The following is a 25,992-nucleotide window of genomic DNA, read 5'->3' on the forward strand; positions in this document are numbered from 1 at the left end:
GTCTTCATTTCATAGCTGCATTAGGGGTGACAGAAGTGACCTGATTCTTTAATAAAAGCTAAATGAAGCCTCTCGTCCTTCCTTCCGGCTTCCTGATATTACGCACTTATGGTTATTACCATAGCAAGCAGGCTTCTGCATATACATAGAGACTAGCACACATAAAACCACGTGCTTTCCTGCAAGCCACATCGATTTTCACCTGCACTAGTGGTACAGAAAACACCAGGCCTAGAGCAGCTTAAGCAGCAGGGTGCTCCAGCCCAATATGCAAATGTGTGTGTGTGTAATATTCAGTGATGCGCTCTGCTTGACACGCTCAGCACATCCACGACACAGCATGACCCTTTGTTTCGGATGAAACGATGATCAATGCAGCTTTAGGAGCCAAAACAATCTCTCTGTCGAGGACTGCTGCAATCCTGCGTGTTTACGCGCGCGGCTGACGACGACCCACGGCAAAAAGTCATCAGCAAAGTCCTCCATGACCTCATTACTGCGGGTGGCGCGCACGGCACTGCTCTTCATTAAAACGGCGTGTAGACCACGGCTCTGACTCTGGGCTCGTATAACTCAGCAGGCCACCGCAGCCGAAGCTCATCAGTGCCGGGCTAATCAGAGCGTAGGTAGGAAAATGTGCTGCGGATCGCATTTGGACGTCTTGCTCGTGGGAACATGGGGGAATCCAGAGTGCCATCAGATGTAAAACAAGAAAGACGCTGCAGGAGAGTAACTGGGCAAATTTCGATCTGCTGGCAGGGCACACGTGAAATAAATAAAAGGATTTTTTTTTTCTCGTAGCAGCACCAATATGACGGCCAATCAGAGAGCAAAGGGGAAAAAAAATAAAACCAAGCGTGAGAATGAAAAGAGCAACAGAGACGTGAGAGAGGAAAAAAAAGCAGGAGGAAAAGGATTGCAGCAGAGCAGCACCGACTTTTACTGCATTCAGTGTGTGATCAGACTGTAATGATCTATACTTCCTCCTTCCCTCCTCACACTGTGCCTGGACTCTTCTTCACCACCTTTATTTGCACATCCGAGTAGAAGCACTGCAGAGATTTGGAGGAATAATGCGGTCACGACTAACACTGGCTGAACAAATTTCACTGGATTCTATTTGCATTTCCATTATATTTGTATAAACAAATATGAAGAAAAAAAAAGAACACACATTTCAAATGTCTGAGGTCTTAAAACCTGCTGTGAAAGCTGCTGCAAACCAGGGTGCAGCCTGGAGAACTGATATCCGTAACACGTGTGATTGAGTTTTATATACAAAAACAATTATGTTGCTAATGCACCATGTATGAAAGCAATCCAATCCGGTCATGCTGCTTCGTGGGCTTTTTAGAAACCTGTGCTGGATTCAAAAGCCAACCTGGATAGGTTCGACCAGGTAGAAGGTCCAAGTAAGAACAACCCCATACATGCCTAAATGCAAATCCATCACAATATTAATAAAATTTTGATTATAACAGTGTTCATTATGGACATAAATATTTTAAGCTTCCTCACTGTGAGTATTTAAATGAAAACAGTTTCAATAAACAAAAATCATCTCTTTCACTACCTACAGAGGTGTAATGCAGCCCGGAGTAAAGCCGAGTCACTGTTACTACACCAAAGATGATTATTTTCCAATAACTGCATGTAGTTTAAAGTGTCATTCTCAATCTGCGAACTTTTTTAAATTAATTAATTAAAGAATTTGCTATAGTTACCATTTATACCTACACTTATTGTTGTGAAACGTCTGTGTAAGTTCACTTGCATGAAAAAACTTGACATCAATGGCATCAGCAAGCCTATTTATTTTTGCTACCAAATGCATATGCCTGAAATACCCTTTAAAGATACTTCTAAAGGGAATGACGCTCCAGACATTTCATCTGGCTGTGACCTCGACGGGCTCAATACCTAAATCGAATCGGTTTATACACTAATTTCAATCAATATTTTTGTATTAAAAAAAAAAAAAACCTGTACTTGCATCTAGAAGAAGAGTCATAAAAGGTTGCTCCCTATATTATCCTATGTAATAGAGAAAAGATTATGTATTAGAAAATCTGAATTGCCACCTAACCTACAGCCAGCACTAGTGCTAGAGTTATGAATAAATAAATAAATAAATAAATATTCTGATCGTTAAGCCTTGAGAATTCAACAGCAATTATGTATACGTAATTTTACAGGCATGTTTATATATATATATATATATATATATATATATATATATATATATATATATTTTTTTTTTTTTATTGTTTTCCTTTTTTATGTAAGAAAAATTCACTACCCCTTCAGATCAATTTAACGCCTCTGCCTTGAACACACACTGTAACTCAAACCTTTTCAGGACCATATCTTCCTATATAGAGCTCAACACTACTTGTCCAGCACACACACAGATGTCTTGCTCGTGTGTACATGGGGAATCCTGAGTGCCATCATATATGTGAAACATAATAGGCTACTTGGGATTAGTCCAAAATACCCAGCACGTGTGTCCTCTCAGCTGAGGAAACACTCATCCGAAACTCTGTCCTAATGATCTGCTGCCTGCTTTCTGTATGTGTGTGTAAATTCAGCACACCTCACACACCCTGTTCTTCAGGTCCCAGGCTGCAGAAAAGGAATTCGCCGGTATTCAATAAGCCCAGGTTTCTTTAGCAGGGGAAATAAGGCACATGCAGAAAGAGTGACAGCAGTAAAGGTCCCCCCTCCCAAACCTTCCTTCATATCTTTTGCATTCCTGTCCTATTCTCGCTGCCTCTCTCGGTCTGCGTTTCCTCTCTCCAGCCCCAGGCTGATTACTCTTACCAAAAAGAGGGAGTGATAAATAGAGGGAATGGAAGAGGAGGGAGGAGGAGGAGTGAGAGGGAACGTAAATAGGAAAAGACAGTCAAGATAAAGAAAACAATCCCTCACCGGGCAGAATGACTGATAGATTGAGAAAGTAGAGGAATGGGAGAATGAAGAAGGATCGTTTTTTTCATGCAGGCATGAAGAAAAGCCCTCCAGCCTGAGTAGAGCTGTGTGAGCGTGTGTGTGAGTGTGTGTGAGTGTGTGTGTGTGTGTCTCACCATTCTGTGTGAGCTTGGTGGAACACACCAGAGTAGCAATCTGGAAGGAGTCCTTGCTGATGGTACAGTTGCCCAGGCTTTGTGAGCTCTTGCCTGTGGGGAAGTGGCCTTTCTCCTCTAGCTCGAGCTTGGTGGCTGGCAGGCTCAGATAGAAAGAGGAGTCCTCCAGCTTCTTAGCCTCAGCCTAAGAAAAAACAGCACAGAGAAACAGTTGCTGAAAGAAATGCTAGAAATGAAAAAAAGGAGTCAGAAGACTCCATGTATCGCAGCTTGCTGTATACTGAGCTGCGTAGGTGCAGACATGTCAAAAGTTCCCATGCTGACCTCATCCACAACCGAAAGCACCTACAATGGGCAGGAGAGCATCACAATTGGCCAAAAGAGCAAGAGAAGAAGGTGGCCTGTATTCTTTTACACCACACGGGTGGTGTGTTACCTACCTGGGGAAGAGGTGGTACTTAATAAAAAACAAGCAATGTTATGTTTTGCATTTCTTCCCTTTAACTGAATGGCAGTGGCCTTTATAAGCAGGATGATGTTCCCAGTCATACAAATCAAGAATGTTTCGAGAAACTATATATGGAGATCAAAATTGGCCTTCAAATTAATAGTTACTCCAAATAGATCTCTAACTGATCTGTGGGAGGGGCTGAACAACAAAGTCGGGTCCATGGAGCCACGGGCAACTTACAAGACGAAAACAAATCCACCGCTAACCGCATGGTGCTAGATACCACAGCAAACCATCACAAGTCTTGTGGAGTCAATGCCTCTATGGATCGACTGTTGTGGTACTGCTAGGGGGTCCTACATACAATTAGGCAGGTGGGTTTGAAGTTGTGTGTAACATTAACCATTACACCACTGGCAACAGGTGGAAAAAACAAGTTACATGTTAATTCCAACTCATAGTCCTGATCTCAAGGAGAATGCAGACTTTGCTACACGAGATGAGGCAGATAACAGGTGGAGATTAAACACTGATCAGATGAGTGCGCATCGTCACAGCCAATTAGCATAACTCGATAGGGATGTGAAAGGTCAGGCTCAGCATAATTCTGATATTTGGTATGCATAAATGCAGAAGTGAAGGCCTTTAAAAGCTTAATTGTTTAATGATTACAGGGTCAAGGGCTGAACCGCATTAGGTCAGTGTGATCAGGACTGGCAGACTCAGTATGCCTCTCACGTCACCAGGTGGGGGAACACACTGAAATGCCTGTGTGTGCGCGCGAGTCTGCAAGTTACCTTGTAGACGATAAGATCGTGTTCTCCATCCCTAAGTGTCGTGCCGTCATATCTCATCAGCTTCACGAAAGACAAGGCAAAGATCTTTTCTGACCTGTCTTTGGCTGCATGAGAAAAAGAGAAAAACACACACACATTAGTATAGCTATGGGTATATTCAGCACAAACAGGAATTAAAAATGTAAATAAAACTACACTGAAACTGAGCCGAACATAAATGTCTTCTGCATGTCGTTAAAAAAAAAAAGGCCACAAAAATGATGCACGTTACATTGGATATTGTGATGGATTATAAATCCACAGACGCATAACGATTATGATCATGACTATATCACTCTAAATTGGCATGTCAGCTATTACAATCAAGCCAAATATGGAGCAAAGTGTTCACATGTAATATAACAGTATAAATAAAGATTGACAAAAAGAATAAATGTAAAAATGTGAATATAGTCATTGTTTAAATAACCCACAGTTTATTGTATTAATTAGTAACTTTTACTGGTGACAAACTATTTGTTATATATATATATATATATATATATATATATATATATATATATATATATATATATATATATATATATATATACATATATATACATATATATATATATACACACACACACACACACACACACACACACACACACAGTTTAATCTGTAAAAAAGATTATTAAATATGACAGTAGGTAAGCTAGTAAGTAAGTAAACCACTAATTAACATCATATTTAAGACAGTGGGTAAGCTTGCAAAGTCCCAAGTCCATAACGAGTATAACAATAAGAACTCCAGTAATCCAGAACATCAGTAATCCAGTCAGTAAATAACCCTGCTAGCAAACCAGCAAGTACACCAGTTCAGTAAGTAGGCAAGTCAGTAAGTTGATAAAGTGATAAAACCTATAAGAATTATTAATGAAGGTAAATATAGCCAGTACCTCAGTATGCAAGTTTGTAAGCCAGTCAGTCAATAAGGAGGTATACAAGTAATCCACATCATCAGTAACTCGGTCAGTAAATAAGACAGAAAGTAAGTAAATAAGTGAACAATATTATTAGTACACTAGCCAGTACATAAATAACTCAGCAAGTCAGTCAGCATATACACCAGTACAATGTTAGCATATAAGTAAGTAAGTCAGTCAGTCAGTAAGCACACGAGTTAGTAAGTCAATAACTAACCTAATAATCAAATCAGTAAGTCAATGCACGAGCTTCAGTCTTGCTTTAGCTTTTTGGCTTTGGCTGCTTTGAGCTATGCATAGGCACTCCGTATATAGATAGTATATAAATATTACATTTAATCTTTATGCCGAGAATCTGTGAATAAAACCAATGAATCAATAACGCAACAGCCAGGCCTGAAAAAAAAAAATACCCAAGAGCTGTGTCAAATAAATGACATTAGCTACACTCAAACGGCAGGGCACGAGCGGGTGAAGAGGGCAGAATTAGCATAAACAGGGGAGCAGGGTTCTAGCGTTGTCTCGGTCACTAGACTTAAACACATTAGAGATGCACAACAAGCTCAAATTTACATTTAGTGAACCACAACCCTCTCAAATCCCTGCTTCATAGATCCACATAACCAGCCAGTACACAGTCACAACATCAGTCACACAGAGAGAGAGAGAGAGAGAGAGAGAGAGAGAGAGAGAGAACAGGGGGATGGGGGACAGAGAAAGGATAAGGGAGATGAATATTACACAGAGAGTGACGGCCAAGTTCCACAGTGAGACTTCTGCTGTAAAATTGAAGCTGGCAGCATGGCAGAAGCCAACACCCGGCTACACACAGACAGTTCATGATTCAAGGATTAATTTGTGTTTTGAGGCTGGCTGGCCACATTCCTGGATAGAGAGCTGGATAACATGGGATATTTTGGCACTCTGTCCACTGCAAGGTGACACAGTAGAGTGGCTTAATAGATGCAGTCACAGAGGCATCACACACCTGAGAGGACACATGGTGGTTTCTGGTGGACTTTTTTTTTCCCTCCCTCGCAAGAGACACATGCATTCTAAGATATGGAAACTTTCATTTTAATTGTAAACAAATATTAACAACGAAACAAATGGCTTCCTCGAATAACTGCTTCAACCTGCAGAATCTAAAATCAACACAAAAATTACTAAGAATAAAGGGTCCTTGTGGTGCTTAATGGTTTTGGTTTCCAAGAAAGAGTTTTTTATTTTAATGTCTTCATTTTATAGGTTATGGGTTTTAGGGTTCTGCATAGAACAAAGGACATTTAAGGAAAAAATGTATATTATATTAATATTATATATTATTTATATTATATTTAAACAACTGGAGAATTCCAAATAAAAATTATCAATTGTATAAATGCTACTACTATTAATAAATTAATAAATGAATTAAAAGTGAACAAAAAGTTAAATCTACTACATAATCACAAACCAAAGAATGGCACTAGAATTTTGAAACCTGACATCAAAAGCACCGAGGATTATTTGCCCCAAAGAGACGCCATTTATTGACCAAGGAGCGTTTTTGATGAAACATTATTAAAGCTGTAATAGAAGTTTAGTGGTAGGCAGCACTGCAAACTTCTCCCAATGGTACCGTGGAGTTTCTGAGTTTAATCAGAGGTGAAATTGTCATTTAAAAAATTGCTCCAATTCTCTCAAACTGAAACAAACTACTCCCTGGGGTGCTGCAAATGTCAGCCTTCGAAGTGACTACAGCCATCAAACCCACTGCATCATCCAACACAAAATCCCTAAAGACCAGGCAGGGCCCAGCAACACACATACACACACACACACAAAAAACCTAAACCGCACAACAGAAACACATGCACCATAATGATGAGAAAAAAGGAAGAGATCAGAGGTCATGATGAGACCCCCGTTACCATGGATACTGGAAGAAAGATTGTGGGTTCTTCAGTGTCCATCATGATGGTAAAGTTCAGTCATGACTCAGAGTTGGAGGACAGACAGAAAGTGACAGAAAGGAAAGGATAGAGACTGATGGAGGAGCAGAAACTCAAGTCTGGCAAAGAGTAAAAACAGCCAACTTTTCAGATACATGTATTTAAATGACGTGACTTTATTAAGCAATGTGTATTATCTAGTATAAAAAAAAGTTACGTTCATTTGTGTTGTGTATATTTCTATTTTTCAAATACAGAAATTTCTTAATCTATGAATCAAAATTTGCAGGTAAATTCTCAAAAATTCAGTTTTAAATCTGGCTTTTAATTATTAAAATAGATTTTTAAATGTAGATCATGTTGAATTTGCAGTCCAGGTTTATAATCATAAACCTAGTTTTTTTAAAAAAACTATTAAAATTGAGTAATGAAAATATTTAAAGAGCAGTACAGAGAGAAATGTCTGACCAAATAATTGCGAGTGGTATTTCAGTAGCGGCCTTCATTATGCAACACGTCCAAAAATAAGAAAAAAAAAAGTCTCCAACGAGAAATGTCAAATTTGAAGCAGAGGAAAGAGAAATGTTACAGCAGTGTAGCAGAATTCAGATCGAGACGCTTTAACAGCATTTCACAAAAAATGTGCATCTTTACTTGATTTTCTAGCCGATACCTTGAAGTCCGACGCGTCTTTGTTGACAAAAAACGATTGGCATACACCAAAGCTATGTTAATCCCGAACCTTACTTTCAGAACTCAGTCATTGAATTCTTTCAAAAAAAATCATAAACAGGAAAATTCAACTCCACTTGTAATAACAGCGAACTCTGCCCTGGCGAGTGGTGTCACATTCTCCCTCCATCACTGGAATGGAAAGGAAAGTGTCATAACAATGTCAAGGAATATCTGTGTCTCCTGACTCAGGTGTTATGACAACTTGACAACAACATGATCAAAGTTCTTGCCTGTACACTATGTTTTTTTTGTAAAGGTTTCTGCAGCCTTTTCAGTTGTCATGAAGATCTCATGAATATGCACTAGATATGGGGGGGGCTGTCAGAAGAGAATCATCTACGATGACTTGAAACAAAGAGGAGTTAAAGATTCTTTACAAATCTTGAAGATTAAACTTTTAATTAACCAACAATAACTAACTTTTTATTTTAGAACAGTGAGTAAAGGATAATCTATGACCAGGTGTGCGTTACATGATTTTAAAAAACAAAGTGAAGAGGTGGAGTGCTTTGTGTCGGGTGGTTATTTGCCTGAACATCATGCATTATAACAGTGCTCTAGCTCTAGCTGTGTATTATCCCGTTTATAGCGCAGACATTTTGTTAAAGCCGTTACTGATGTTTGCAGTCTGAAAGAGAAATAATGGCAATTTTCATTCACTACTTTATATACGGATCATCTGATCTGCAATTCTGCAGAGGGAAATTAGTGCAATACATTTATTTGAATAAATTATAATAACTTGTTAGGAGAGAGAAAGTTTGTGTGTGTGTGATTGAGTGAGTGAGTGAGAGTGAGAGTGAGAGAGAGAGAGAGAGAGAGAGAGAGAGAGAGAGAGAGTTTGAGCATGTGTGAATTACTTGTGCCTGGGTCACATCAGCTTTCTCAGTCTGTATGCGACAGTAAGCATATGTTGTTTTGTTGATCGCGGTTTACAGAGTGTTTTCTTTTTGAATGGTGATTAAAAAGATTCAACCTGTGCATTCAACAGTTTAAACACTCACCTTCCAGCCAATTGGATTTGAGTATTTCACAGACAAAGGGATTAAATGTATTCTACCTTTTAAAGTACGAGTACGGGGCGAATGAAATGCAGTAATCTCTGGTTAGTTCTCCAAGTTAGTTCTTGTTTCCACTTATGTGATTGTAGACACATTTATAGCTAATAAGCAAATTAAAAAAATGCTACCTGCAAAGTCCTCAATCATAAAGACTTTCAGATGACAGAAAACATCAAGTGTAACAAATCGCTAACACTGGATATATCTATACATGCTTAATAATCTTCTGCTGGCAAAAAAATATAGCATTTTAGGTTTTTACTTTACATACTAATCCAATTGGGGAAAAGTTCCTGTGACAAACATAATCACATTTGTACACAAACAACTGTGTGACTAATCAGATAGGAGTCCGCGACAACACATAAATAAAGACTAATTGCAATGCTTCGGGCTGTTTTTTGCTGCTTTCCTTTTTTTACTGAACCTCACATATAAATGAACATATTACAATCGTTATTTAATCACCTTGAGAAATAGACCAGATTAGTGCTACACACCGCAGCCCGTCACCATCACCTTCATCCTGTCATCATCTAAGATGGGACAATGTTGTGTCTAAGGAGGTTGTGAATGGAACAGAAGGCGTCCTAGCTTCTTTAATTGATTGCTTTACGTACGTTCCACTTTACCAGCCAAGCAGCACCTACTGCAGCGTGCCACAGCAGATGGGGAGACATGTTTGCCAACACACAGACACTTATCAGCTGAAACATTCATAAAAGAACATTTCACTGTAGTGGATATACACAAGCAAACAAAAAGACCTGGGCACCTTCAACATGAAGTGGTATCTCAGTGGTTAAGACTTAGTGCTGGACTTCTGATCAGAAGGTTGCTAGTTCAGATCCCAGCACTATCAAGCTGCCATTGCTGGGTCGTTGAACATTTCGCAAAATTGTCGTACACATGACGTACTAACTCAGTGTTGAAATAAAAGTGAAATACATGCCTCTTGAAGCTCTAGATGCCAAAACGCTGCTCAACAGTATGCAATTTCAATAATTAGCAAGCTAAACAGGTCCATTATAGACAGCATCAGAGAAGGGAAGTAACGAAGCACAAATACTTTGTTACTGTAATTAATGAGATTTTTCTGGTATCAGTACTTTACATCACTATTTTTACTTTCAATCCTTACATTTTTACCGAAATATCTTTCTACTAAGTACTTTCTACTTCTTACATTTTCAAACCAGGCTTGTTACTTTAGTTTCAATCCATTTGGTGACATGATCAATAGTTTTTCTTCTCACTGCGTGCCGTTTTCTGCACATCACCCTTTTTTAATCTACCACTCATTTCCTGGCTCTCACAAAATCACAGATGTAGACTAGTGTACGAAGCTCACAATAGGCAGGGCAGAAGGCAACAAGAAGTACAATATGGGGTTAACGTGAATGAGACAGAGGGAGTCTGTGATGTGAACATGACTGTGAACAGAGACATTCCTGATCTGCTTGTGTTCTATATGGTATATGTTCAGCCTGGATACATTCATTAGGAAACAAAATTACAAAATCCGGAAATTCGTTTTGCAGTAATATACAGTGAGGAAAATAAGTATTTGAACACCCTGCTATTTTGCAAGTTCTCCCACTTAGAAATCATGGAGGGGTCTGAAATTGTCATCGTAGGTGCATGCCCACTGTGAGAGACATATTCTAAAAAAAAAAGAAAAAATCCAGAAATCACAATGTATGATTTTTAAACTATTTATTTGTATGATACAGCTGCAAATAAGTATTTGAACACCTGAGAAAGTCAATGTTAATATTTGGTACAGTAGCCTTTGTTTGCAATTACAGAGGTCAAACGTTTCCTGTAGTTTTTCCACCAGGTTTGCACACACTGCAGGAGGGATTTTGGCCCCTCCTCCACACAGATCTTCTCTAGATCAGATTATTTTCCTCACTGTGTATGTATATATATATATATATATATATATATATATATATATATATATATATATATATATATATATATATATATATATATAATTTTTTTTTTTTTTGTATTTATTCATTTTAACAGCACTAACACTAATTTTATTAACGTAAAAATAGAAATACAAATAAAAATGAGACTAAATTAGAACAGTCAGCGCAACATTCGTTTATTTACAACGTTCTCTCTTTACTCAGATATAAAATATATAAACTCCACCGAAAAATAATTGTAATCACTAAACATTTGTGTTACTGATGCGCCAAGTCTCGAATCGGCACCTAAATCCGCTATGATGCGCACACTCGGCAATTTACCCTCTGAGATTGACAAACTCGCCGGTGCGTTTTGTGTCATTTTTTCTACATAACTCCGAAACATACTTACATTACTCTGTTTTTATTCGTCCAGTTAAGAGCAATACATCATTCGAATCTGTAAAGGATCTACTTTTATTCGTATACACTCATAGTAACAAAACGCTGTGCTTTTGCAAAATAAATAAAACACACAGGGGGCGCTCTCTGCTGTCTCTGTCATCTCCCTTCACAAACACAAATAAAACAACCTTGAAGCTCAGTGAATACTAAAAGTTAGAGGAGGTACAGTTTCACCTAAATCACCTCATTAACCGGCCGTGTGGGAACAGCAAAAGTTCAGTTTGGTGTCCTGATGATTCACGTAATTTAAACCACCATAATTACATTTACAAGAATATTTTGTCTTCATGCATGTTGGTGTCACTAATAATAATCATACATTTGCATAAAGCATCCATATTTCTCAATGCACATGTTAGAGTTTAACATATTTTAAGTATTCATTAATGGTACATTTAAAACAGATTGAAAATGTGCAATTAAATATATTGATTGACAGCCCTCATATTAATATGGCGTGAGGTCCAGTTACCAGCGTGACACTAAAACAGGTACCGTATTTTCCGGACTATAAGCCGCTACTTTTTTCCCACGTTTTGAACCCCGCGGCTTAAACAACGAAGCGGCTATTTTATGGATTTTTCCTGGGTTTTTCCCGGTTTCACAAACTTCAAGCCAAAAAACTGAGCCCCATAACATTAGACCAATGAAATTGCAGAACGGGTTCAGGTGAGCCAATGAAATCCTTTATATTAAATCACTTCCACTGAATCGGGCCGCACCACATCATAAATATGGATGAGGTTCCTCTGACGTTTGACCTGCCGCTCACTCGGACTGTCTACAGGAAATGCGAATTATTCGTCACGCTGAAAACAACCGGGCATGAAAAAACACACTTCACCTGTGTTCTGAGCTGCACAGCATCGGGAGAAAAGCTTCACCGATGATGATTTTTAAACGCATGATGATGCCAAAAGAAAAACTCCCGAGAGAAATAGTTGTGAAAGGAAGGAGGAAGACAGTGAACAATGACTTTCTTGGTAGGCTACTGTTTAGATACAAGCCGTGTAACAGACACTGTCTTTCATAAAGCCTGTGTAAAGTTGATTAGATTCAGTGTAGACCTGTGGCTTATAGACAGGTGTGGCTTATTTATGTTCAAAATAAAAATCTTTGTCAAATTCAGTGGGTGCGTCTTATATTTGGGTGCCCTTAATAGTCCGGAAATTACGGTAGTAGTAAAGGCTACTTTTTACTTAAATACATGACAGAACCCAAACTTCTTTACTTTAACTTGATTAAAAATGTGTAGTCAGTACTTCAACTTATTCCCGAGTATGTTATAACGTTAGCATCTTTACTTCTCCTTAAGTGCAGGATGTGTGTACTTTTGCCTCTGGACAGATTGACAGTATAAGATTTCACCTAGATGTCTATTGTTAGACAGATTTGTTGATCTAGATTTCAGGAAAGCCATATAGGTTTATTAAAGCACTTAAAACTGTAACTATATTTGCTTTATATAAAATTACTATGTTAGTACATGTTTGAGACTATCCAGATTCCTTATAAACTACCCAGATTCCACAGGAACCAGAATTAAACAACAGATTTCAAGCCAGTTCCTGTGTGCTTCATTTTTAACATTGAAAGAAGGTTAAGAATGTAACATGTTGGAACTATAGGCACTAAACAACTCCCATGTCTTTATAGCAAAGCTTGTTTACTACTTAAGCTAGTGGGTAAAACACTTGTATGAATTTAAATCAAATATGAAAAAAGGCTTTATATTCAGGTATAAAGAAAATCTTTTGCACGTCTGTGCGTAAATAAAAAGCACGAGAGAGCATGGATCATTTCTGAATTGTGCTTTTCGATAAACACACAGTGTAGTAGTGTAATATGTGGGAAGCATCAGTAAGTTTTAGACGTGTGTGTGTTCAGACTGGTACTCACAGTCCTGAGAAGAGCGATGCTTGAAAGTAAAGCGGAGATGACTCCTGTTAACATCCTCAATTGGGATGGCCACCTGGGAGGGGGGAGGGAAAAAAAACTTGAAGGACTTGACACACACGCACAGAAACACACATTCTACTGTGCTGATAAACTGCGATCATTAAAAACACAAATGTTAACTCTTGATAAATTACTCACACACACACACGCATCCCTCATACACATACTTGCTCACACACACACACTCGCTTACACCCACCAAGGTTATTATTGTTAATGAAATCTGAGACAATCAATGAAAATATAAAATTTTTAATTAACAAAAATTTTGTTAAATCCATTAAATCATTGTGTTTCTGCTATTTAATACGCATGTCATATGACATACAGTGCATTCGGAAAGTATTCACATAACTAATCCCCCATTTTCTGTACAGCCTTATTCCAAACTGGATTAAATGCATTATTTTTCTCAATATTCTACAAACAATATCCCATAATGACAGCGTATAAGAAGTTTGTTTAAAATCTTTGCAAATTAATAAAAAATGTGTTCTATGACACTCGAAATTGAACTCGGGTGCATCCTGTTTCCACTGATCATCCTTGAGATCTTCCTACAACTTGATTGGAGTCCACCTGTTGTAGATTCAGCTGATTGGACATGGTTTAGAAAGGTACCAATCTGTATATACAAGGTCTAAAACAGTGCATGCCAGAGCACAAACCAATCCGTGAAGTCCAAGGAATTGTCTGTAGACCTCTGAAACAGGACTGTATCGTGGCACAGATCTGGGGAAGGGTACAGAAAACTTTCTGCAGCATTGAAGGTCTCAGTGAGCACAGTGGCTTCCATAATCTGTCAATGGAATAAGTTTGGAATCACCAGAACTCTTCCTAGAGTGGGCCGAGGGATCAGGGTAGAAGGGCTATAGTCAGAGAGGTGACCAACAAACTGATGGTCACTGAAAGAGCTCCAGTGTTTCTCTATGGACGGAGAGGAGAACCTTCCAGAAGAACAACCATCTCTGCTGCACTCCAACATTCAGGCTTGTATGGTATAGTGGCCAGGCAGAAGCCCCTTCTCAGTGAAAGGCACGTGACCGGCCGCCTGGAGTTTACCAAAAGGCACCTGAAGGACTCTCAGACCATGAGAAAGATTTAACTTTCTGGCCTGAATGCCAAGCGTCATGTCTAGAGGAAACCAGGCACCACTCATCACCTGGCTAATATCATCCCTATAGTAAAGTAAGGTGGCGGCAGCATCATGCTGTGGGGATGTTTTTCAGTGGCAGGAACTGGGAGACTAGTCAGGATCGAGGGAAATATGAATGCAGCAATGGTCAGAGACAAACCAGCTCCAGACCGCTCTGGACCTCAGACTGGGGCAAAGGTTTTATCTTCCAGCAGGACAACGACCTAAAGCACACAGCCAAGATAACAAAGGAGTGGCTACGGGGTGACTCTGTGAATAACCTTGATTGGCCCAACCCAGGGCCCAGGCATGAACCCGATTGAACATCTCTGGAGAGATCTGAAAAAAGCTGTGAACAGATGCTCCCCATCCAACCTGATGGAGCTTGACTTGGACTTGAATCTGTAATTTGTGCCAAAGGTTCTTCAACAAAGTATTGAGCAAAGGCTTAACAAATTAACAAAGATTTAAAAACACACTTCTTTCACATTGTCATTATGAGGTTTTGTTTGTAGAATTTTAGGAAAAATTATGAATTTAATCCATTTTGGAACAAGGCTCTATCATAAAATGTCGAGAAAGTAAAGTGCTGTCAATCAATTATTCAACAAAACAATAATTTAACGCAAATGTACAGGCTGCAGTGAGGACTTCATACACTGCTGGTCAAATTCATAGATAGATGACAGCCCAATTTCTGACTTATTTATTTATTTATTAAATTATTCATTCATTCTTGTCAACAAAGATTCTACTTCCTGATAAATATTCGTTTATGGTAATTGGCAGCAATGGAAACATTGGTGGTGCTTTAGTAAAGAGGAAGAATCCAGTGAAGGTAAAAGTGCATTATGATGCTCACAGTGAAGCAAATGCATCTTTCCATGAGACAGAGATTTGTAAATAATATACATACATACATACATAGTGAAATCTCTGGCATGCGTATGGCGAGTAAAAACAAGCTGTAACGTTCGCAGGATCAGACAGTATTACGAGGTATTGCGAGGTACATGTTTAACACTGCAGGTTTAATAGTACAAGTGAGCTGTAATAAATGTCAAAGCAGCTCAATTCACCTGTGTATCTTGTTCAATTCAATCTGTGCAGCTTGTGAGCTATTCTACCTTGTCAAATACACATTTACAATATCTAAGATATCATCCATCTCAAATAAAAGAAACAAACACTGACAAAAAAAGTTGCGCATCATCAAAACTAATAAACAAAATATTTGTAATATAACATTTAAACATCTAATAACAATATTAATGTAAAAATTTAATAACTGGCACACATTCGCATACACGCACACACACACACAACGCCTTCAAATAGGTTAGATACTAAAAACAAGCAGGAATAATTTATTTGCAAAAAGTAAAGAATAAAACACAAGATGTGCTGATGCAGAGAATAAATCAACCCCACGGATGTTTTCCCCTGTGGAGGAACTGAACTTTCCATTAATCTTCACCATATCAATGATCCTGTTTTCCTTTGTTAAATAATGTTTGAATCCATTCACTATTAGACTTGGAGATTTCATTTCCCTTACTTTTATTTTAAGGAAATGCAACAAGCCCTGCATCTATTTTATGATCAAATGAAAAATTCATAATAGGAATTGTCACACAGTTATAAATAAACAGGTGAAAAGCTGAGCAGCAGTGAAAAACTGAAAGCACTACATCAAGTGCTGCTGATTCACTGCTCTTTAAATGGAACTTTGTTTATTTTCTTGACTCGGCACTTCCTGACAAAATAAACGGCTTTTTGTCGTCCCCCCATACGGTATGTGCATTCCATTTTCCTGAAGAAAACAAGGCTGGTTCTCTTTTTTGTTTAAATCCATGGAGCAGAAGTGCAACAGTACAAAACTTCCCACTTTCTCACCTTGATGGTCTCAAACCAGCGTGGCTGTTTGACCTGGTAGTAAATGACGGACTTGTATTCTGTAAATCCCTCGTCTCCAGCACCAGGAAAGATCACGTTCTACAAAAAAGACACATTGGATTGACCAACTTTGAGAACATTACAAGGTTTTTAACATACACAAAAAAAAGCATCAATATAATCAAATAATAGTTGAATTTGAGGGAACCGTCACCGTCTACATGGATTTTTCCAGCATAATGAAACCGAATGTTTAGCAGGGGTACATCATTAAAAACTTTTCACTTTGAGGTCATGCCCACTTCTGATTTACACTAGAAAATACACACACAACAATATATAAAGCTATAAATGTATTCACAGTGTTCTACTGCATTATATAATTGCTACATACAGCACAATTTACACCTTACACAAAACTGGTAAAAGTGAATATTAATATTTTGAATAAGCTTCATCTTTTGGCTTCTTTGGGGCTTTTTATTTTTTAGATTACATTTATTTATTTTTCTAATTAAGCACCTGATGGGTCTCTTGATGACAATTATAACTATGCATCCTACACATGTATTTATTTGCCATGATCTATATTTTAAATATTTATTTTATGTGAAGTACAATCACAATTCCAAAAAGTTTGTATGTGGGTAAAATGTAAATAAAAACAGAATGCAATGATCAACAATCCTCATAAACCCACATTTTATTCACGACGAAACATTGGATTGTTAATGGCCAACAATGATTGGTCTTCTTTGTCATCTTTTTTGCTTCATGACTCATCAAATGTTTTCAGAGGGTAAAAGGTCATCATCTGAATGCTTTTATATGTTGCTTTAAAATCCACTATACACTTTTTAGCATTGATGGCACCTTTCCAGATGTGAAAGCTGCCCATTTTATAGGCACTAATGCACCCCCATGGCATCAGAGATACAGGCTTGTGAACTGATCGCTGTTGAGCAACCGGTGGGTCCCTTTCCTCTTTAATACAAAGACCATGGGCATCCAATATTGATTTTCACCCTTTTACACAGATTTCTCCAGATTGTCTTAATCTTTTAACGATATTATGTACTGTAAATAAACAGATATACAAAGTTTTTACATATTGTGGGACATTTTCAGAATAATATTCATCAACATTAAATTGTGAAGGGTTTTTCGCAGATTGCTGAACCTCTGCGCATCTTTACTTAAGAGACTCTTCCTCTCTTAGATACAATTTTTACACCCAGTCATCTCAATGACGTGTTGCCAATTAACCTAATTAGTTGCGAAATGTTTTTCCAGCTGCTTCCTTTAAAAAAAAAAAACACTTACTTGTACAGGCTTCTCTTGCCCCGTCCAAACTTCTGAGCCATTTTGCAGCCATCAAATCCAAAATTACATTATATTTCTCTTTAAAATGGTATATTTCTGCAGTGTAAACTGAATAAAACGTAGGTGTAGGAGATTTGCAAATCATTGCATTTTATTTGTCTAATTTTACACAGCATCCCAACTGTTGGAATTAAGGTTTTTGAACTTAAGCACAAACAAATTTTTATTTTCTTATGTATGTATTCAAATATTGTTTTATTATTACTACTACAAGTTTCTTTAAAGCTGTGGATCAGAAAAAAAAAGCACAGTCTGCTAACACACACACACACACACACCCCTATTCAGCCCTATCAATCATCACTTAGAGCTTCTAACGCTTTAAGACACTCTAATTAAGCACTCTAACTGACCGGCCGTCTAACTGAAACAACAGGGGGTCAGTCGGCAACAGACAGGGGATAGACAGATAAATAAAGAGGTAAAAAGGAAGGTCAGAAGCATACACAGGGACAGAGACTGTTAAAGACTGTCGGAATTAATCTAGAAATTTAACTGTTTTGATATAATTAGAATGTGCCTCAGTATAGATGTTAAGATACGAAATCAATCAAATGTTCTAGTTTTAAATATTTTACACAAAATGTGTTTGACTTTTGTCCCCTTTATATAGTTTTTTTGGCATTTAAGCACAAGGAGTAAAAAGGTTCCCATGCACTACACACTTGTACCTCGACATCACTACAGCACAAGTGGTAAGCGGAAAGTAAATCGCCATTTAGGACTTAATTGTATGTTGATGTGAGGAAAACAAAGAAAGAGAAAATATGGCAGAGAGAAAGTAATAGAAAGTGCAAGATACAAAAAGAGAGATATACAGGCATAGTTAAAGAGAAACATACAAAGATTAGAGAGAGAGAGAGAGAGAGAGAGAGAGAGAGAGAGAGATTGATTTCTGGACAGACGGAGGGGCAGATGGTGCTCCTCCTGCTCAACATCTTTAAAGGGCAGGTGGGCAAGAGCAGATTGCTTACCTGGCAACTGAAACAAAATGTGTGCGTGTGTGTGTATGGGGTGTAACAGCGTATGATAAGTCTGAATATATACCTCCAGTCTCTTGCCCTCCTCATCATACACAGACATGGTGACTTCAACATTCTTGGGTGTGGTTTTACTGCCTTTATCAAAGTCCCCATGAGTCAGCGTCACATAAATGTCATTCCGAACGTCACCTGCAAACACAACGAAAGCTTACTTCTCCACAACACCAACACACAAAACAGGTCCAGGGTATAAAAACGCATACGGACGAGTTTGACAAATCATTAACGGCTATCAAATATTAAAGCGCACAGCACGGTGGCTTCTCTCAACTCTCACTGATGTTCGGAAGAAACTATTTTCTCGTACAGCGCACCACGTTTATAAACCTTTATAACTCCGCTCTTGGGTTTTATTGATTTCCAGAAATTTATTGCATAGGATTAAAACCCTCAGCGTGCAGAAACAGGTGTGTGCTTAACAAATTGAAAACGCACGAGCCGCGGCAGAGGAGAAAGGAAAACTGCGCAGGGATTTGGGGTGATGAATGGGTTTAATTTGCACCTGGCATGATGATCTCAGGGAAGCCCATTTTGCGGGCGACGGCAGTGGAGCGGTCCACCAGGTGGGGGAAGTCCTTCCGGATCTGATGAATATCACCGGGCAACAGCTTCAGCGTGACCCAAAGCCCTAAGCAAAACACAGACATAGGGGAATTGAGCAATCTCAGACTTTCTGTAAGTAAAACACATGCGACTCAAGTTCACACTCCTATGGGAATTCTTTGCAGGATAAAATTCAGAGTTTGAGATTTTTGCCTCATGTGTAAACAGCTGTTTGTAACCGTTAATACTGCAGAATCTTGTTGAGGCATTTCACCCTGCGGGACTGAACATTAACAGACGACGGTATATAGAATCATAACGAATTCCCATTTCATGCTTTTTGTTGAAGGTTTACAGTGAATAATGGCATAAATTAAACAAAAAGCTGACGCATTTTATTTTATAGTACAATAGATCATTGTTTACTCAAGCCATGCATCGATATCGCGTTTGTAAAGCCACAACACACCAATTACGAAGTATAGAGTAGAGAGTTCAGTATTTCCAAATAAGACTTGACAATATATAATACAAGTATTACAGAAGTCAAGAAAGACCATAAGCCCCCTCCCAAGACATCTCAACTTCATTTTTTCCTCATGTTTTCATGAGTACATCCGTCTTTACTTTAATCAGGTACAGGCACAAGTGGAAATTGCTGGTGTGGGAATATAACTCCACAGCCCTGCATTTGAAACTTAGCTTTGATGGCTGCACATTTTTTTATGTTACCTTCAGGATCAGAAGCACATTTATCTGTATGTTTGAAAATTGTCTAGCACTGACAGTCACTTGACAAGGTGTCACTTGTGATTCATTTCCAGCTAATTCGGGAGGCCGCGTCAACCCAATGGTTACCGCATGACGCTTGATAGATGCTGCCTAAATGGTGTGCGGCTCACAAGACAAATATCGATCCAAATCTCCGGGAAACAAAATGTAATTTCTGAGGAATCGTCATAAAAACCAATATATTGTGCCACTGGCCACAACAATATGATGATAATGGTCAAGTGTTTCTTGCTGGTAATTTTTTTCTATATATACACACACACACACACACACACACACCTTACATTGGCAAACAAAATGTGGACCATAGTGAAGGAATACAGTGATACACAGTATGAGAATAGAGCAATAAACGCACAGGTCGGTGCACATCAAATAGACAGGACAACAAAATAGTGTACAGAGTGAAGTAGAGTGAGAAATCTGCCTAATCTATTCACTGTTGTATCAGCAATCAACTGGATGGAGGCAATAAAATCCTTAATGATATATCGAGCAAAATTGAGTAAAAATGTCCAGTAGTGAAGGTATGCAGTGATGGATGTACAGCAGTTACTGCTGTGAGTGAGTCAAAGTGAATGTGGGAGTCTAGCAGAGGTTTCAATATTCTCAGATTGCCTCATGAAGGAAAAAAAAGAAAAAAAGAAAGCTGCTGAAATCTGGTGGTGGTAGCATGGATCCTACAGTACATTCTTCGTGAAAGTAGAAAGGATAAAATGCTATGAGAGGGATGGAAGGGGTCATGATGGCGACATGGTATAGACACCCACAATGGTGAATGCACTAAGGATGCAATGTTTGTAAAAGAGGTAGAGATGTTTGGCAGAGACACCCAGATAATGATCTCAGCTGCCCCCAACAATTCAGAAGTGCGTCTCAGTCAGGACCCTCACTCTGTTAAAGGATTTAGGGGTGTTTTGGAAGTCTCTCTTTAACCTCTGCAAGACTTGGAGGCGATGCAGGTGGCGTTTTATTTGGCTGCACCATTTTTGCAAACTCCCTGTATGGTAACTCATTGTTACTTATTAGACCCGACCCACAATTTTTGTATTATCAGTTAACTCTATGAGGGTGAGCATCCAACCCTGAGGAGCACCAATAAACATTTGTTTGCCAAGCTTTAACGCCATGTTAGCATCACAGCTATAATCAAATCATCAAATTTCTATAGAACACATTTCAGCTTCGCATGAGACAAAAAAAAACATTTGGGTGATGGAATATGAAAAATCCCTTGCTTCTGTATAATACTGTAAAAAATTTTCCTAGCAGCATCATAAAAATTGCAGTCCTACAAGATGTGTTTAATAGTCAAAGCAACCTGACATGAGAGACCTAAGGAAAAACATCAGTAGAAACCCGTGTGTAAGTCTTGAGTGTGCTAGTCAGCACCTTGTGTAGACAACTTGGTCATGCCTTGATTTTAAACCATAAGAGACACTTCTTTTAATACCATGGCTTGGAGCACCAATATTCAGCGCAGCAGTGAGTAAATCTGCCACGTGTTGTCGGAAAAGGAGCTACTGTTATAATAAATTATAATCCAGAAACAACAAGAAATGTGTATGCGGCTGTGTGTATACATACAAGCCCACAAATACAAATTGTGTATAAAAATACAAAAATATATATATTTTTATACTGCACTATATTTCAACTGCACAAAATTGCTTTATACATGCTTAATATGAACAATTATTCATTATGATATTTTAATTACACAACCATATAATTAAAATAAACAAAGCAATACAATGCGTTCTTTTTGTTGCCATTTTAAACGGCCACACGTTAACCAATGAATGAGCCAAAAAAACCGCCGTGCTGACAGACAGGTGTCTCCACACAGCCTCACGGCACTGAGACTCTTCATTTAAATGTTTTTTTCCACTGGTCCTCTAATTAATTACATCTCTGGACACTTTGCCTCTCGATTCCACACACAATCTCCATCAGCCGAGCTGCACCGTTTCACAACACTATCATTAGCAATCGTTTATAAAACAATTAAGCGGTGCAGTCTGGATTCGTTCTTTACAAATCCGTCGCAGGAACTTAAAAGCATTGAGAACGTAATATTCTATAATGATCTAAATGAATTGAATGGACACTCTTAAAAGTGAAAGAAGCTTTGAGACAAGTGCTTCGATTCGTCTTTAAAATAATATAAGATGCATTTCAAAGACAGTTTTTACTGCGTTTCCAGCTCAATTCAACGCCGCTTATCACCAGCTTTTTAAATATTTCATAATTACCCACTTAATGATTATATCTCAGTGAGCAGAAAGGCACTGTAAGACAAACATGTTTAAATCCAGCTGCCAATCAAATCCTCTCTGTCTGAATTGCGGGCGACATTTAGTGCTGCAGAGAACCTTGACACGACACCATCAGACCAGCAGACAGTTAAGTTTGTGCGTCATAATAAATCCAGCTGGTGTTGAACCTGCTGCACTCCAGCTGGCATAAACACGGCACGGAGGGCAGTAAAGTAGGGAGAGGTCAGGCCATGCTAAACACACACTCGTGTGAGCTGCATTTTAATTAGGAATGCAACTAAAACTAGTACTCAACATTTAACCATCCAGTAATTGGATTTTGTATGTATAGTAAAATAAGACCGTTTCTAACTTATGATGTTATATTACATTGTTAACTTGTGGTGTTCGTGCAATTGAGGCAAGAATTTTGAGAAGAGATTTAGACCACAGTAGTACTAGAAGCAGAAATTAATTTTACTGAAAACTGCCTTAGATTAGTTTTAAACTGCACTATTTTAATGGGATTCATCTTTTTTTATTAAGGATTGAAGGTCTCAAAGAGGTTCATCACCCTGAGAACTATAAAAATAAAAAAAATACACTTCTTTGTTCTCTGAATCTGAACTTTTCTTTCACACAAATATTTCACATCATTAGATAATTAAATTCAATTCAATTTTAACTGTATAGCACATTTAACAATGTGCAATTTCCCAAAGCAGCTTTACAAAAAGAAATTGACTGCATTTATAGATTTCTGATTAAGTTTCTTGTGAACAAAGACATACAGTGCATCCGGAAAGTAATCACAGCGCTTTAATCCAAAATGTATTACGTTCATTATTTTTCTTCAAAATTCTACAAACAATATGCCAACGACGTGAAAGAAGTTTGTTTGAAATCAAAATTAAAAAGGAAAAGAATCACATGTATGTGAGTATTCACAGCCTTTGCCATGACACTCAAAATTAAACTCCGGAGCATATCCTGTTTCCACTGATCATCCTTGAGATGTTTCTACAACTTGATCGGAGTCCACCTGTGGTAGATTCAGTTGATTATGTCCAATCTGAAAAGGCACACGTCAGAGCACAAACCAATCCGTGAAGTCCAAGGAATTGCCTGTAGACCTCCGAGACAGGACTGTATTGAAGCACAGATCTGTGGAAGGGTACAAAATATTTCTGCAACTTTGAAGGTCCCAATAAGCAAAGTGGCCTCCATCATCCATAAATAGAAGAAGTTTGGAACCAACAGGACTCTTCCCAGAGCGACCTGCCTGGCCAAACTGAGCGATCACGGAGAGAAGGGCTTTAGTCAGGGAGGTGAGCAAGAACACAATGATCACTAAATGTGCTCCAGCGTTTCTCTGTGAAGAGAGGAGAACCTTCCAGAAGAACAACCATCTCTGTAGCACTACAACAATCAGACCTGAATGGTAGAGTGGCCAGACGGAAGCCACTCTACAGAAAAAGGCACATGACAGACTGCCTGGTGTTTGCCAAAAGGCACCTGGAAGACTTTCAGACCACGAAAAACAAAGATTGAACTCTTTGGCCTGAATGCCAGGCATCATGTCTGGACAAATCTGAAACTGACACGCCCCATCCAACCTGAATTAGCTTAAGAGGTTCTGCAAAGAAGAATGGGAGAAATTGCCCAAAAATAGGTGTGCCAAGCTTGTAGCATCATATTCAAAAAGACTTGAAGCTGTAATTGGTGCCAAAGTGTTTCAACAAAGTATTGAGCAAAGAGCAAAGGCTGTGAATACTGATGTACAAGGGATTTTTCTTTATTTTTCCATTTTTTTTTTTTTTTTTTTTATAAATTTGCAAAGATTTCAAATACACTTCTTTCACATTGTGATTATGGGGTATTGTTTGTAGAATTTAGAGAAAAATAATGAATTGAATGCATTTGGGAATAAGGCTGTAACATAAAATGTGAAAAAGGGAAGCGCTGTAAATACTTTCCGGATGCACTGTACCTCTGTCAATGACGATCCCAGTCGTGGTGGTTCCCTGATGAAGTGAAGTGGCCTGTTCTAGAATAGCTCAGGTGTACTAGCAAGTCTTTCTATGTCAAATCTTTCTAGGATAAGTGTATAAATGCAGCAGGGGAGTATGTAGAAAAATAAATGCAGTTTCCAACGCTCAAAGATTTTTTGTTTATTTTATAAAACTCAAAAGGTCCCGGGGTTGACTTGAACACCTGCGTAGTTCCATAACTGTGAAACTTAACTGTTGATTAAGAAGCACTTGAAAACAAAACTGTCAATAGCCACACATTTACATGTACACCTTTGTGTCATTCCGATTGAAAGATTCTTTAGACTGTTTACATTAAACGTTCTCTAATTCGATGTTTCGTTTTCACGTGCCAGCGATTTCAATCGGCATGATATTGTGACATGCGCACATTAGCCAGTGTACTGTGTCTTACCAACATGGAGTTCCATCATTTCTTATGTGCGCTATTTTTATGTAAAATGTTTCTCAATCAATCAACATTGTAAATTTGTAGACATACTACTGCTGAAAAGTGTGAGGAAAAGATGGGTGCAGAAAGCTGAGTGCTTTTTGGTGCTTGTGCATCTCTAAGGAGCATCTAAATCCCACCCCTGCATCCTCAGTGAAGCAAAAGCATGTGGATGAAGGTCTGTAGTGAGGATTGGTGGGAGCGGGTTCACTGATGTAATTAAATGACCTGAAATGGAAACGAAACTTCCGCATGAGTCGACGGTCATTCACACGTTTGTGTGTAGAGGTATTTATGGCCCTGGAAGAATAGATCGTCAGAAATCCCCCGATTATTCGTGTCGCGGTTGTTTTATACAGACTCAGAACAGTGTTGTGGCAAATGAATTTATTGTTGGCAAGAGCACAGTAAAAAAAGTCCGCCTACAAATTCTGCAACAGAATGAGCTGATGCGAGATCGGATACGGATGTCAGGTGAACAAGAAGGCTTCAGAAATCGAATAGAGATACGAGCTTATCCACGGAAGTAATCGATTTAACGCGTTTACATGGCAGAATTTATGTTCGGTTTATAGAAAGGTTTATCCCACCTCAACTCAAAATGATTACAATTTCATTCGGTTTGTGCATTTTTATTCCGATTGGGTTGTTTACATGGAGCATTTTCATTCGAATTGGACTTTTAAAGCAATTACAGTGCTCCATGTGAACACACCTAATGGTAATCGTAGTCCTAAGCCATTGTAGCAGATTGTTACAGTGCAAATCCACCTGTGAGCTTAAATGAGTCGATCCTTCTATAGGATCCTCATGTATTTTTAGGCTCTTCCTTTAAAACCATCCTCCGCTGCAGCAAGTGGTGAGACTATACAGTCATGTCTAAATGGGACAACCCAAAGCCCAGCATGTTATGATTAGAGGAGTACGTTTGCAGGGTATTTTGAAACTTAGTCTGAATATGTGAGTCCACACCCAAGACCAATCCAGGACTAATCTGAGGGCGAGGTTTATGATCTCAGGTTTGTATTCAAAGAAAAAATGCTGAATGAATGTACTGAATTATAATCAAACAAAAAATAATGA

The 25,992-nt window shown here is 38.4% G+C and overlaps 1 protein-coding gene and 1 long non-coding RNA gene across 3 annotated transcripts in view; one reads left to right on the forward strand and one right to left on the reverse strand.

Annotated features, from left to right (window-relative positions):
* The window catches only part of dock1 (dedicator of cytokinesis 1), a 269,769-nt gene that overhangs the window by 193,933 nt on the left and 49,844 nt on the right, over positions 1 to 25,992 (reverse strand). For both annotated transcript variants that reach the window (XM_046852922.1, XM_046852921.1), the window contains exons 13-18: positions 19,338 to 19,463; positions 18,840 to 18,964; positions 16,410 to 16,508; positions 13,319 to 13,391; positions 4,335 to 4,438; positions 3,087 to 3,270 (exon numbers count right to left, since the gene is read on the reverse strand). In XM_046852922.1, the coding sequence (XP_046708878.1) occupies positions 3,087 to 3,270; positions 4,335 to 4,438; positions 13,319 to 13,391; positions 16,410 to 16,508; positions 18,840 to 18,964; positions 19,338 to 19,463 (711 nt within the window). The remainder of the gene's footprint in view (positions 1 to 3,086; positions 3,271 to 4,334; positions 4,439 to 13,318; positions 13,392 to 16,409; positions 16,509 to 18,839; positions 18,965 to 19,337; positions 19,464 to 25,992) is intronic.
* Positions 19,374 to 20,391, forward strand: LOC124388372. The gene is made up of 2 exons (XR_006926406.1): positions 19,374 to 19,510; positions 20,203 to 20,391. It is a non-coding gene; the product is annotated as an uncharacterized LOC124388372 (long non-coding RNA).

The sequence above is a fragment of the Silurus meridionalis genome, chromosome 7 (assembly GCF_014805685.1).
Source record: "Silurus meridionalis isolate SWU-2019-XX chromosome 7, ASM1480568v1, whole genome shotgun sequence".
Taxonomy (NCBI): Eukaryota; Metazoa; Chordata; class Actinopteri; order Siluriformes; family Siluridae; genus Silurus; species Silurus meridionalis.